This window comes from Pagrus major, chromosome 7, assembly GCF_040436345.1.
Source record: "Pagrus major chromosome 7, Pma_NU_1.0".
In the NCBI taxonomy this organism is placed as follows: domain Eukaryota; kingdom Metazoa; phylum Chordata; class Actinopteri; order Spariformes; family Sparidae; genus Pagrus; species Pagrus major.
The window spans coordinates 33,019,833-33,033,348 of record NC_133221.1 but is presented as its reverse complement, the minus strand read 5'-3'; the positions used below and the strand labels follow the sequence as shown (position 1 = coordinate 33,033,348).

Below are 13,516 nucleotides of genomic sequence, written 5' to 3'. Positions count from 1 at the left end.
CAATTTTTTTTTTATTTTTCAATTTTTTTTCCTCTTAGTATGGCCCTAATACTCCGTCGTACAAACCTGTTTTTGTGACAGCAGTTATACATTTGTGGGTGATGTAGTTCCAATTGTGTTTAGAATGGAGGCCCAATAAAGGGAGGAACATTTTATCTCAACAACGCTGAAGAGCTGACAAATACTCTTCAGCCCATAAATATCATAACAAGCCTCAATCAATAAAAATAACGTTAATAGATCTACAAGTTAAAAAAAATGATTCCACCAATATATCTCTCAGTATGGAATTCTTACTGTGTCATATAAATTAGGCCTACATTACCGGATAGGCCACACAATGATTTTAAGCTTTGAAATTCACTACTGTATAATAGCCTATTTCAAGTGTTACAAAAAATAATATCTGCAGGCAGCACTAGATGCAGACACTGTTCACCTTTGATGGATGGACGGATGTATAAAAAAATACACTATTAAAAAGATTACTAAGGCTCAAGACATGAGACACTCAGTGTCAGCCCTTTATGTTTATTGCCGGCTAAAAGGCTACATACAAATAAAAGTGTTTATATAACATCAAAGGAAAGCCACTTTAAAATACTGTGCTGCATGTTGTAGCCTACTCTCAATACAATTTAATGGATGTGTAATGTTTATGGACCTTTATGTAATGTGTTGTTTAGGTCCTGTACTTGCTGTTCTGTGTTTGCTTGTTTTGTTGTGGTGTAATTAGGCTACTTTTAATTGTGAGCTGTCCCTGTAAAAATTAATAAAAAAAGTCACTGTCACACATTTTTTTTTCTGTCACATGATTTTTTTAAATCAATAATATTATTTCTTTAGATAGAGCTGTGGCATAAACGTGGGCTATCCACTATAAACTAATGTTAAAGACAGGCTTGGAAGATTAAGTGGGTTTTCTTTTTTTCCTATTGGATCGCTGGTTGTCTTTAATTTGCACATTTTAAAATATAAAAGAAATAGCCTTAAAATTGATTTCTGCTATGAATTTAAATTCATATTTGACTGATTTCGTTATTCAGATAACAGTTGACTTAGGCCTATATTTTCCATAAAATTAGGTCTAAATAGGTTTCAGAGCCTCAGGGGATAAATAACAAATCCTACATGTAAGTGTTGGCAGCCAAAAAGTAGTCAAATGTAAATAGGCCATAGAAAATACTGTAAATCAGTGAAAACGATAAAACACTATCCAATACAGTCTGTTATTGGGGTGGCTCAGATTATCAGCCCAATATTATCATGTTTGATCTTTTTTTTGAACGATTATGACCTTGACTCTGGCATAACACACAGTGGTGTTCCTAGCTTGCATGACGCCCTGGGCAAACCTCACCTTCAGCATATTTTATTTTATTTACCTCAGTACTTTATCTACCTCAGTATTTTATTTTATTTACCTCAGTACTTTATCTACCTCAGTATTTTATTTTATTTACCTCAGTACTTTATCTACCTCAGTATTTTATTTTATTTACCTCAGCATTTTATTTTATTTTATTTACCTCAGTACTTTATTTACCTCAGTATTTAATTTTATTTACCTCAGTACTTTATCTACCTCAGTATTTTATTTTATTTACCTCAGTACTTTATCTACCTCAGTATTTTATTTTATTTTATTTACCTCAGTACTTTATCTACCTCAGTATTTTATTTTATTTACCTCAGCATTTTATTTTATTTTATTTACTTCAGTACTTTATTTACCTCAGTATTTAATTTTATTTACCTCAGTACTTTATCTACCTCAGTATTTTATTTTATTTACCTCAGTACTTTATCTACCTCAGTATTTTATTTTATTTACCTCAGCATTTTATTTTATTTTATTTACCTCAGTACTTTATTTACCTCAGTATTTAATTTTATTTACCTCAGTATTTTTGTTTTATTTACCTCAGTATTTTCTTTTCTTTTATCTACCTCAGTATTTTGTTTTATTTACCTCAGTATTTTTATTTTATTTACCTCAGTATTTTATTTTATTTACCTCAGTATTTTATCTACCTCAGTATTTTATCTACCTCAGTATTTTATTTTATAACTACTTAAGCCTTTTGTTGTGCACTATTAGATTAATCCCCTGCTTCACCGCTCCCCCGCACCAGTAGGGAGAGCTGAAGTCGAGAGGTGAACCTATCCGCCCCCCCCCCCTTCTTCCACAACCTCTGTATATGAGACTTTCTCAGCAGTAAGCAGACGCACTTTTACAAAACAGAGGGCGCCCAGCCACCCACTCCCCACACGGCAGCATGACATCATTGACTTGACGTGTAAATGAGCAATAGGCCTACAAAAACCGGATGAAATGAATGCAAACAAATGGCAGCCGGTACGGGTCGGCACCGGGGTCAATCCGCCGAGATAAGCCCAGAGGCGGCTGCTACAGAGCCGATTACTTTGGGCGACTGTCCGCTCGCTTTTTTTTTTTTTTTTTTTTCATGCCGCCCCTCCACAAATGCCGCCCTGGGCGGCTGCCCATATTGCCCTTAAGAGGAACCGCCCACATAGTCCTATCTAATTTCATTTCAGCATCTGTGTTCATCATCCATTCATACGGATCTATCACTACGGTTTTTCAGCCTATTAGTTGTTTGTGTCTTTGTTTGTTTGTTTGTTTGTTAATATCAAATATCAAATGAAGGCGAGAATATTTTTTTATTTAGGCATAATAATGGTTAGGCCCGGTTTGACTTTGATTTTCAATTTTTTCAATAGTATCCACACTTGAAATAATAGCCTAATTGTAATAAATTGAATTTAATGGTGGATCATCATCATCATAAATCAACCACGAAAGCCTCTGTCCCAGATCTCAGAGTGTTGCCCTATTGGACTGCTCCCTATCAAAATGGTTTCTGGTGAGTGGCCACTAAGTCTCTGTGAATTCTTAAGATTCAAGTTAAAGTAAACAGTTTTGATGTAAAAAAAACAACAAAAAAACTTTATTATCTTAATATATCTACTGTTTTACACGGTTTTTGTAGTGATTGTACATTTCATCACCAATAAAATAATGTTTGGAAGAGTATTTTGTTGTTTCATCATTTAATAGTAATTTATATCAAATTAAAATCTACTGAAGTTGAAGTCAATTAAATGTAACATTCTTAGAAAAAGTTGGTAATAAAATTAGTATTGTTTTTAACCACAGCTATACTGATAACCTGTTAACCCATTTCTTGGTTGCTTTAACTCATCAGCATGAGTAGTTTTTACTTTTTACCCCTTGTTCTGGGTCAAGATTTATATCCAGCACGCTGCATATGAATACCCCAGCATTGGCTCGGTCCCTTTTGGACCCAGCGCTGGGTTAGCAATTTCACCCAATTTGGGTCAGTTTTAACCCAGCAGTTTTAAGTGTGTGAGTTCGTACACCATTAAATCTCCCTAAATACCATAAGATTAATATGGCAAACAATTATTTAAGTAGCCTGAAGCCACTCCTCTAAATAGTAATTTCATGCATGCAACCTACAAAAATAAATCAAGTATAAAGATAAGCAAATCTTGAAGCCTTGAAGGCCTTCTTTCTTTAAATCCCCAGATAACGGTGAATAAAGGTTTCTGCAAGCCTTCCTTTGTACCCATCAACCCGCAGCTTTGGGCCCTCTCCTTGTCTCTCCGCAATACCCAGGGGTCCTCCTTCCCTCCCGCCTCCTTCTCTCTCTCCCCACCTTGGCATACACCTCGTAGCAGCGGACTGCATCACGTGTTCTTCTCCCGTTCAAATCTACTAGCAGAGGAGCGAATAAGAACACATTCCTATCAGCAATTATCAGCGACAGTAACTATGTCCAGATATACCGACAGGGAGAGATATACTGCCGTCGCCCTGGAGAAAAAGGACTACTTTGGTTTCATTTATCTTCTATCAGTGCCTGCAACTTTTTCGCACTAAAAAGGGGCATATTTGGAGACGCTCGCGGTGCTCCCTCGTCTGTCTCTGTCTATGTGAAATGACAAAGTTTCTCGCTGCGCTCCTCTATTGAGGTTTGGACGACCAAAGAATCGAACTGCTCTACCACCCGAGCGTCCTTATCTGGTGAGATAATACACTGAAAGCCCTCGGGAATGTAATGATGTTGCTCTTATAGGTACGCAGCAAGCGCTATTATCAACGTTGTGTGTGATTTGGGTTACTATTGATAGAGAATACATACGCATGATAGATGTAGAACGGAACGTGCTGTCTGTTGTGTTGTTTGATTGGGTTTCCGTTGTGGATATGATTTAATGAGACGTGCAAAGCCGCAGGATATCTGGGGTTACTCGCCTTTATCTGCGTGCAGATACCAGCGTTAGTTAATGTAATTTCAATCCATTTCATGTTAGTCGGAATGATAGAGGTGAGATTTGACTGGTGGTACTGGATCATTACAACTTTTTTTAGGCTGATTTTTTTTATGCACGACTGTAAGAAAAAATAAGTTTTACACACAGGCCTAAAGATTATTTTTCGAATTTCATCACTAAATAAACACGCAAAAACATTTTGCTTATATGACATAAAAATTGGGATGTCCTTGAAATTTTGCCAGACTCAACTGACCTCATGTCTCGTCTTCTGCTCTAAAGTTTATAAAATATCCGTTTCTTGACAGGAGAGTTTTATTAAATCATTTGTTGTAAAGGGCACAGAAAAAAAGGTTTCCTATATTTTCCATTTTCCAAACTGGACATAAAAGTTGTGAAAATGTATCAGAGCCTGGCGTTGTCATCTAGTCAGTCCCCTTACTCGCATGACACCGGGAATAACACCCACCCCTCGACCAGCTCTCCGGTCTACGTCCCGACCAGCAGAGTCCCAGCCATGCTGTCCACTCTGCCCTACCTGCAGACATGCGACTCGACCCTCCAGTCGCACGCCTTTGGCGGGCACCACGGCTGGCCCCAGACCGGCACTGACGGCTCTTCCTTTACGCCTAACAGCCCTCACCCTCCGCACGGCTTCTCCTACTCACACAACACGCCCGTTAGCAGTAACACCGACCGGGACGCGACCTATCAGAGTCCGCTGGTTCTCGGAAACGGCGCTCGGGCGGATCAGTACGGAGGCGCTGTGGTGCGCTCGGTTGGAGGTTCCTATTCCAGCCCCTACGCGTACATGAGCCCGGATATGGCGACGTCCTCCTGGACACCAAGACCCTTCGAGAGCGGAGTGATCAGTCTGCAGGGAAGACATGGAGGACTTTCTGGGAGGAGGTCCAGTCTGGGTAAGCTTCGCACTTCGTGGACATGAGGTCGATTTTAATTCTTGAAGTCAAAGCTTGAAATGTTTTCTTTATAATTTTGCAAAGAACCTCATATCAGCGGAGCAAATGTCTGAGGAAAGTGGGGCGTTTTCTTTATCACTCAAAATATTGCTTTGGTCAATGCCAGAATAGGCTAGATCTCCATTAGGTCATGATAAAGACTACTCATGGTGTCTTTTAAAAATTGTCTCAAAATTGAATGGGATTTTTTTTTATCTGTGCTCTCACTTTGACTATTTTCAACTATTTAAAAAGTGCAAAATACTGTAGCATTTGGACATAGGTGAACAGCACCCCTGGCCTCACATGTAGGCCCTTTCATCTGACTGCCCTTAGTAATACACTAATAATGATCTTACCATCAACTAAAGCTGTTTAATTCTTCTGCCTCAAAATATCCACCAATGTGAATTAGGCCTATTATTCAAATTAAATTAAAACGTCTTGATGTCATGCCTTTTAATTTTATCTTGTTCTAATAGCATAACTGCACAACATGGAAAGCCATAGAGAGGCCTTTAACAGCAATGTTTTTTATATCGGGAGAGCGAGATTCAATCAAATTATCTTAACATTACATTTACATTACATTTAGACAGTTACCATTCTTCAGAAGAGAGGGTCGCTAAAGTTTTAATTTGATCCTCCAGCAACAATCTAGTGTTTTGATGGTAGAGTTCAATACACATGCAGACAAAAACACACTGAAATGAGACATTGACACAACAATCAGAGCAGTTCTCACCTTGATCAACATATTTAGAAAGTGACGGAAGTTGATTAATTAACAATGTTATCAAATGTTGTCTTTCGTCTCTTGTTGGTTTAATTAAGAGGGAATTTTACACCTAATGTATATGGGCCTAACATTAGCAAGTACGCTGCTCTGTTACTTCATGTGCTATAAATTATATTTAGGCCTATTTATTTATCTATTATTTATTTCTCACTTAACTCCGAGAATGTCCTGAGACATTTGCAGTGTCACACTGGCAGCCTACTGAATTGTACGGTTTCGCCACAACCTGTTATCAGTCAGCGCAATCTGTGAATTATCAACCTTTTATTGATGTTCGGGCGTTTGGCTAATAAATAGGCCTAAGTCGATACACATGTGCCTATTTTATGTTAATTTAATATTGTATCACTACGGCAGCGAGGTTCCCCTACTGAATATCACTCAGTATATTATGTTCTTTATTCTGAGAGGATTTTGTGTACAGTGTGTCATTTCTATCAGCTTTAATGGTCACTTTGGCTGTAATGATGTCAATGTTTATTTCCAGTTATGCACAGTGTTTTATCGTTTTGGTTGTCTCAAACCACTAACTCAGCATTTATACAGTGATTTGTTTTGTTGTTCTGGAATAATAAGAACCATTATAAGGTCAAAGGAAACAGGGAAGCTTTAGCACAGTTTTATCCTGACCGGCGGGGTCTTTCTCCGGTCCCTCCGTCTCTAAGGGATACGGAATTTGGGCAATTAATGGATCCTCCAGGCTGATAACACACCACGCGGCATCACCTCAAACAGATACCCATCAGTCTGTCTCCCTATTGATTAATTTAAAGGGTTTGATCTATCTTGATCACATGGGACTGAGGGGGTTTAAATTTCTCCTGCAGCTATTCATTATGTATTTGCCCATAACCAGAACCCGTTAGCCCGAACGTTTGAAGTTCGGAAGAAAATCTCGTGACAGACAGACATTTAAAATGTCTCTGAGCATTTTAAAATTTAAGTGAGAAATAACGAATAGTCTAGATGAGTAGGCCTAAACTATAGTTTATGGCGCAGTAGCTCCGTACAGTAATTAAACAGTCATATTGATTTATCGGAATTGTCGGAATTGGTGATGGGGTAATTGAATTTTCTCTATACAACGTTGACTCAGTATAATAATTATATTCTCTGGTCTTTAGACCTGATAGACGACATGTCCAATGAGGGCAGGGAGTGCGTCAACTGCGGCTCCGTGTCCACGCCGCTGTGGCGCAGGGACGGCACCGGGCACTACCTGTGCAACGCCTGTGGCCTTTACCACAAGATGAACGGCATCAACAGGCCACTCATCAAACCACAGAAACGACTGGTAAGATACACAGAAGGACTGCACTTACAGTCACGGTCAAAAGTTTACATACATACATATACAAAGAAAATGTATGATGGCAGTCTTCAGTTTCAATGATTTCTACAGCTCTCATTTCTCTGTGATGGAATGAGTGGAACACAAACTACTTGTCACAAAAACATTCATGAAGTTTGGTTCAGTAATGAATTTATTATAGATCTCTAATGTGACCAAATCTGCTGGATCAAAAATATACATACAGTAATTCTAATATTTGGTTAAATGTCTCTTGGCCATTTTCACCTCAAATAGGTGCTTTTTATAGCCATCCACAAGCTTCTGGTCGTCCTCTGGCTGAATTTTAACCACTCTTGACAGAATCGGTGAAGTTCTACTAAATTTGTCAGCTTCCTGGCACAGACTTGATTCTTCAGCACAGTCCACATGTTCTCGATGGGGTTCAAGTCAGGTCTTTGGGGAGGTCATTCCAAAACCTCAATTCTAGCCTGATTGATCCGTTCCTTTACCGCTTCTGATGTGTGTTTAGAATCATTGTCCTGTTGGAACACCCAACTGCACCCAAGACCCAATCTTCTGCTGATGAGTTTAGGTTTTCCTGAAGAATTTGGAGATAATCCTCCTTCTTCATTATTCCATTTACTTTCTTTAGAGCAGCAGATCCACTGGCAGCAAAACAGCCCCACAGCATAATACTACCAGCACCATGCTTGACAGTAGGTCTGGTGTTGTTGGGGTTAAAAGCCTCATCTTCTCTCCTCCAGACATATTGCTGCTCATTGTGGTCAAACAAATCCGTTTTTGTTTCATGTGACCACAGAGTTTTCCTCCAGAAGGTTTTTTCTTTGTCCATGTGATCAGCAGCAAACTTCAGTCCAGCTTTAAGGTGCTGTGTCTGGATCAAGGGCTTCTTTCTAACATGGCAGCCTCTCAGCTCATGTTGATGTAAAACACACTTGACTGTGGACACTGACACCTGTCTTCCAGTAGCTTCTAATTCATTGCAGACCTGCTTTTTGGTGGTTTTTGGTTGACTCTTGACCATCCTGACCAGTTTTCTGTCAGCAGCAGGTGATAGTTTGTGTTTTCTTCCTGATGGTGGCAGTGACACAACTGTGCCATGAGCTTTATACTTACAAACTGTTGTTTGTACAGTTGATCTTGGGACCTGTAACTGCTTTGAAAAGGCTCCAAGTGACTTTACTGACTTGTTCGAATCAATAATGTGCTCTTTCAGATCAATGCTGAGCTCTTTAGACTTTCCCATTAGTGTTTGTGGCTGAGTCTAATGGGTGTGTCAACAAGCCCTATTGAAATGGGTCCAGAAAAGTCATTGTCTGTTATTAATCATAATCACTCAGAATAAGTTAAGAGGTCATGCTACAAAGACAATTTGATTCACACAACTTTCTATAATCACCAAAATTGATTGTTCAAGTTACTGTATGTTTATTTTGAGCCAGCAGATTTGGTCACATTTTCAGAACACCTATAATAAATTCAGATTTCAAGCAAACTTCATGAAGTAGTTTGTGTTCCACTCATTCCATCAAAAATGATGAATGAAAAATGACAGCCGTAGAAATCATTGGAAGTCTGCCATGATATATATTTTCTTTACGAGTGTATGTAAACTTTTGATCGTGATTGTATATGAAAGATCGGAAATGGTGGCAGGTAGCCTACCTGTACATTTACTTGAGCAGGCCTATAGGTCCTACTTATTAAGTGCTTGTAATTCCTCAAATATTTACATTTCGTGATAGCCTACTATACGCTTCAAGGGAAAAATATATTTGTCAGTGATAGTCACAGGTTACTTTTCAGTTTACGATTTTAACCTACCCAACAATGTTGTTAATGTACCAGTGAAAAATAATCCAATAATATGTTAATATTCCACTCTATGGGAGCCATTCTATTTAATTTGCTAACAACACTTGTACCAACTTTCAATGTAGCATTTTAAATTCCAGGACTTTTAAGTAGCCTTGTTGTAAAGTTATCTGGTCTAATAAAAATAAGGCTATATTATTATTTTTATTTTATTTTATTATTTTACCCACCTTATATCATTAAAGATTAAACAGCACTGCAGACAAGCTGATGTCTATAAAGTACACATAATTTAGCTTTAAGGACAGTGAATTACATATTGACAATGGGGGTAAGTAACTAAGTACACTCAGTTTACTCAAGTACTATAAGAATAAATTGTGAGGTACTTTACTTCTAGGCAGGCCTGCCCACAGAAATGGCTGGGCCATGGCTTATTTTCAAACTATTACCCCATAATAACCCTGTTATTAGCCAACTGTAATGTAAAGTGCTACCATAAGTACATTTTAATGATAATACTCCTTTACTTGACTACAATTTTGAATGCAGAACTTTTACTTGTAATGGAGTATGTATACACTGAGGTATATTTTAAGCTCAAATAAATAATGTGAATTATTTTACCACTGCAAATTGATAATAAACCACAAGTAAGACAAACATAAAAAACATTTTTATGTGATGTTGTGAAAAGTTAATTAACAATGCAAAATCCACATGTATTATTTGTTCTGTAGATTTAACATATGTCAAAGCAGGAATAAGCCTAATTGTGGGTAGTCAGCATTTAGAAAATGGTGTCAATGCTTCATGGCTGTGTATTTCCCAGGAACATGCCTCTCCAGAGCAGCTGTGGCTGTGAGTTACCCAACAGTTTCTTTCCACCACTGGGCTGTATTCTGTTTTTATTTGTCCTGCAGCAACCTTGTCCTTGGACAGGCTGTTTTTAGAAAAGTTTTTCCAAAGCAACGTGACTCTCTACTTTTGTGTGGAGTATTACCTCCACCAAGCTGACATCACAGCATGGGAAAGAAAAAAAAAATTTGTTATGTTATCTTTAGAGGTTGTCCAACTAATGAGTTATTAGAACCTTTGCATGTGTATGTGAAGATATAATTCATAATTGTTGTACTAAACCACATCCTGACATCCTGCAATTCATTCTAAAAGTTAAGGAAACATTTCAACTCAATTGTCTAACACTATAGTCCAAGGACACAAAAGATGTGTGCTATTTGTGACAGCACAAGGATTTCTCATTTGGGTTTAAGCCAGCAAAAGTCAAAAATATTTTCATTTAAATTTTATTTTTTCTCTTCTTTACCTGCAGCAGACCACATCTCGCCGGGTCGGACTTTGCTGCACTAACTGCCAAACCAGCACCACCACACTGTGGAGACGCAATGCTGAAGGAGAACCTGTGTGTAATGCCTGTGGCCTCTACATGAAGCTGCATGGGGTAGGTCACACTATAGAGTCCACCTATTTAAATCTGCTCTGTTGCTTTATTTGGGCTATAATGTGTCCTGTTCAAGCTAAGTCTTCTCATATCCTTCCCTGCCAACCTAAAGCAGCTCCTATTGGGAACTTCTATATATAGTAGGGAGCAGTTTATCATTTACACAGTGTAGAACCACTCCAAGGGCATTGGGGTCATTGTTAGCAGAGCAGCAGTGTGGGAGGGGAGCTTGAATGGGTTGTCATGACACTGAGGCCTCTGCGGTATCATTACTGGGAAGTACGTTCAGCTCATGTGTGTTGCTACTACTCCTTACAGGTGCCCAGACCTCTGGCCATGAAGAAAGAGAGCATTCAGACCAGGAAGCGCAAACCCAAGATGCCCAAGAGTAAAACATCAACAGGTAGGCAAAACAGATGCTCTGCTTGTCCCTGTTTTGACTTAACTCACAAATATGTGGAATATTTTATATCTATAATATGTACAAAATAAAAAAAGACCACACACAACCACAAACAGCGGTGATACTATTTCTAATTAATACACTGGATGGTTAGATTTTGATATTTCACCATGTGGGGCGAAAAGGAGAAAAACAGGGAGAGAAATGAGATGCATATTTTATTGATCATTTATCAGAATCAGATTGTTTATATCATACAAAATATATATCATTCATATCATACATAATAGATTATCAGTGTGTTTTCATGCCAGATTCCAAGAAAAAAATAAAACAGCCTGAAACTGCTGCCTGTGGAGCTCCAAGGCTTGGTTTTTACCTTTGGACATTCTGATTATGTATCCATAGACCGTTCAAAAATGTCGAATAAAATCATTGTTTGTTTTCTAACTAAGCGATTTACCATCCATTAAAATGCCGCTCTAACTCAGTGAAGAAAAGTTCAAATGATGATGTAACTCGTGATTAAAGTGCAGCACCACTATGCATGGTTGGCCACTACGTAAGTGCCACATAAGTCCTACGTAAGTGACACGAAACCTGGTCTCTGAAAGGAAAGCCCAGTGTATGACCACTCTAAAAATCCCAACCACCCTGTGACGCTTCATTAAGTGACACTAGAGGTGTAACTACGATGTCGAACTTAGTAGCAAAAGGCCACTGACTAGTCTGCTGTATTTGACGTGTAGGGAATGAGAACGGGTTGTAATAGTTGTTATTTTTCAATCAAATAACTAATTTGACTGTCCTGGGGATTATTTAGGTTCCACCACATCTGACACCAGCTCCCCAACCTCCCTCTCAGTCTCAGAACACACCTCCACCATTAAGAGTGAACCCAACACGGCCCCTTCACCCTATGCAGGACAGATTGTCACATCTGTCACTCAGGTAAACCTTCTTTCTATACAGATACCATACAAATATGTTCTATATACTAGTAGGCAATAAGTGAAAAAAAAAACCCAACATTTCTCATCACATCATATCCTTGGTTGATGTCTTTCAATAACTGATCATTTAAATGGGAACATGAGGGATTTAGTATTTCACATCCACACAGTAGCTTTCTCACATTGGTCTGGTAAAAAATTTGGTTCTAGAAGCTTAAGTGACTGCTAGTTACTTGTGGGTTTGTCACTGAACTACTGTAGCTGTAGAGCTAAGTACTAACACTGTAGTCAGCCGGGGAAGTTGTAGTAATAGTTAATTGTACAGCTCTCCAAGCTCCTTTTTATTTTCTCTGTACTAAGCAGTTTACACCTCCCTGGCATTTTGTTCTCAGGATTTAACACCATTTAATTCCATAAACAGTTAGCCTTCTGAAGGGGGGCTTCAGTAGGCTACTTCGGTAGTAGCCAAAAGCCATACCATCATACCATCGACTCCTATCTCACCACTATTAGCCCACCATTCTTATTTTGTGAACCGGTTTAGTTCAAAAAGCTCCCTCCAGAGCCATATAAGACATTATACAGCTGTTTTCACAGCCCTAACAGTTCTTCTCATAATGAGTAATTTGACTTTCATGTGTAAATTGGTAATGTACCCTTTTAAGTAACGTTTTTGAATATGTTTTCAATTATCCTGTATTAATCCTTGCTCAATTTTAAATGTCTATTTCCTCACTGCAGACAGGTTCACAGTTAGATAGCATTGGATCACGACATGTGGACATTAAATATGAGGATTATCCCTTTACCCCTACCTCCATGGCCTCACGGAACTCCTGGTGTGCTCTTTCTCAAGCATGAGCAGCCTTGACCAGCAAGACTGACACTGACGCCAGAAAAATCCATTTGGCTTTGTTGTGGCCATCTCACCATCCTGCAATAATTCCTCATGTCTTTGGAGCAGTGGAGAAAAGTGATGCGTAAACATTGAAATTGGGGTTTATTCAGTATCTGATGGCTACATGTGTTCAGGCTCGCTCAACCCAAGGACATCTAATCCGCTTGCTTTCATTGGCTCTGTAATTTATAGGCTCGATATACAGTAGCTTACCCGGACCATACTTTAGCTTTACAATGACACAGGGTACCTGGACTGCAGTTTCACAGAATGATGTCTGTTATCCACAGCACATCGACTTGACAGTTCAGCCAGGGTAAATAACACAGTTGGACCAGGACTTAACACTGACCTTGGCTCTCCCAAACTCCCATCCAACAAGCCACATTTCCTTAGCTGGACAACAGGAACTACCTATGACTATAAGAAAATTCTGTTTTCAGAGAAACACTACACTAAATAAGCTGCACCAATGCAAAAACAATCAAGTGGAATGTAAAAAGACATGGCTATCGTAACCCATTTTTATAGCTGATGACTGATTTTAGTTTCATTAAGTTTCCTTGGCTGTCACTGGTGTTTGTCAGCC

The 13,516-nt window shown here is 38.7% G+C and overlaps 1 protein-coding gene across 1 annotated transcript; it reads left to right on the top strand.

Moving 5' to 3' along the window:
* Positions 1-4,723: 4,723 nt before the first annotated feature.
* gata5 (GATA binding protein 5) lies at positions 4,724-12,890 on the top strand. Its single transcript, XM_073470911.1, has 6 exons — positions 4,724-5,243; positions 7,206-7,375; positions 10,545-10,673; positions 10,992-11,076; positions 11,900-12,027; positions 12,771-12,890. The coding sequence occupies exons 1-6, from the start codon at positions 4,724-4,726 to the stop codon at positions 12,888-12,890; spliced, it is 1,152 nt and encodes a 383-aa protein (XP_073327012.1).
* Positions 12,891-13,516: the final 626 nt, after the last annotated feature.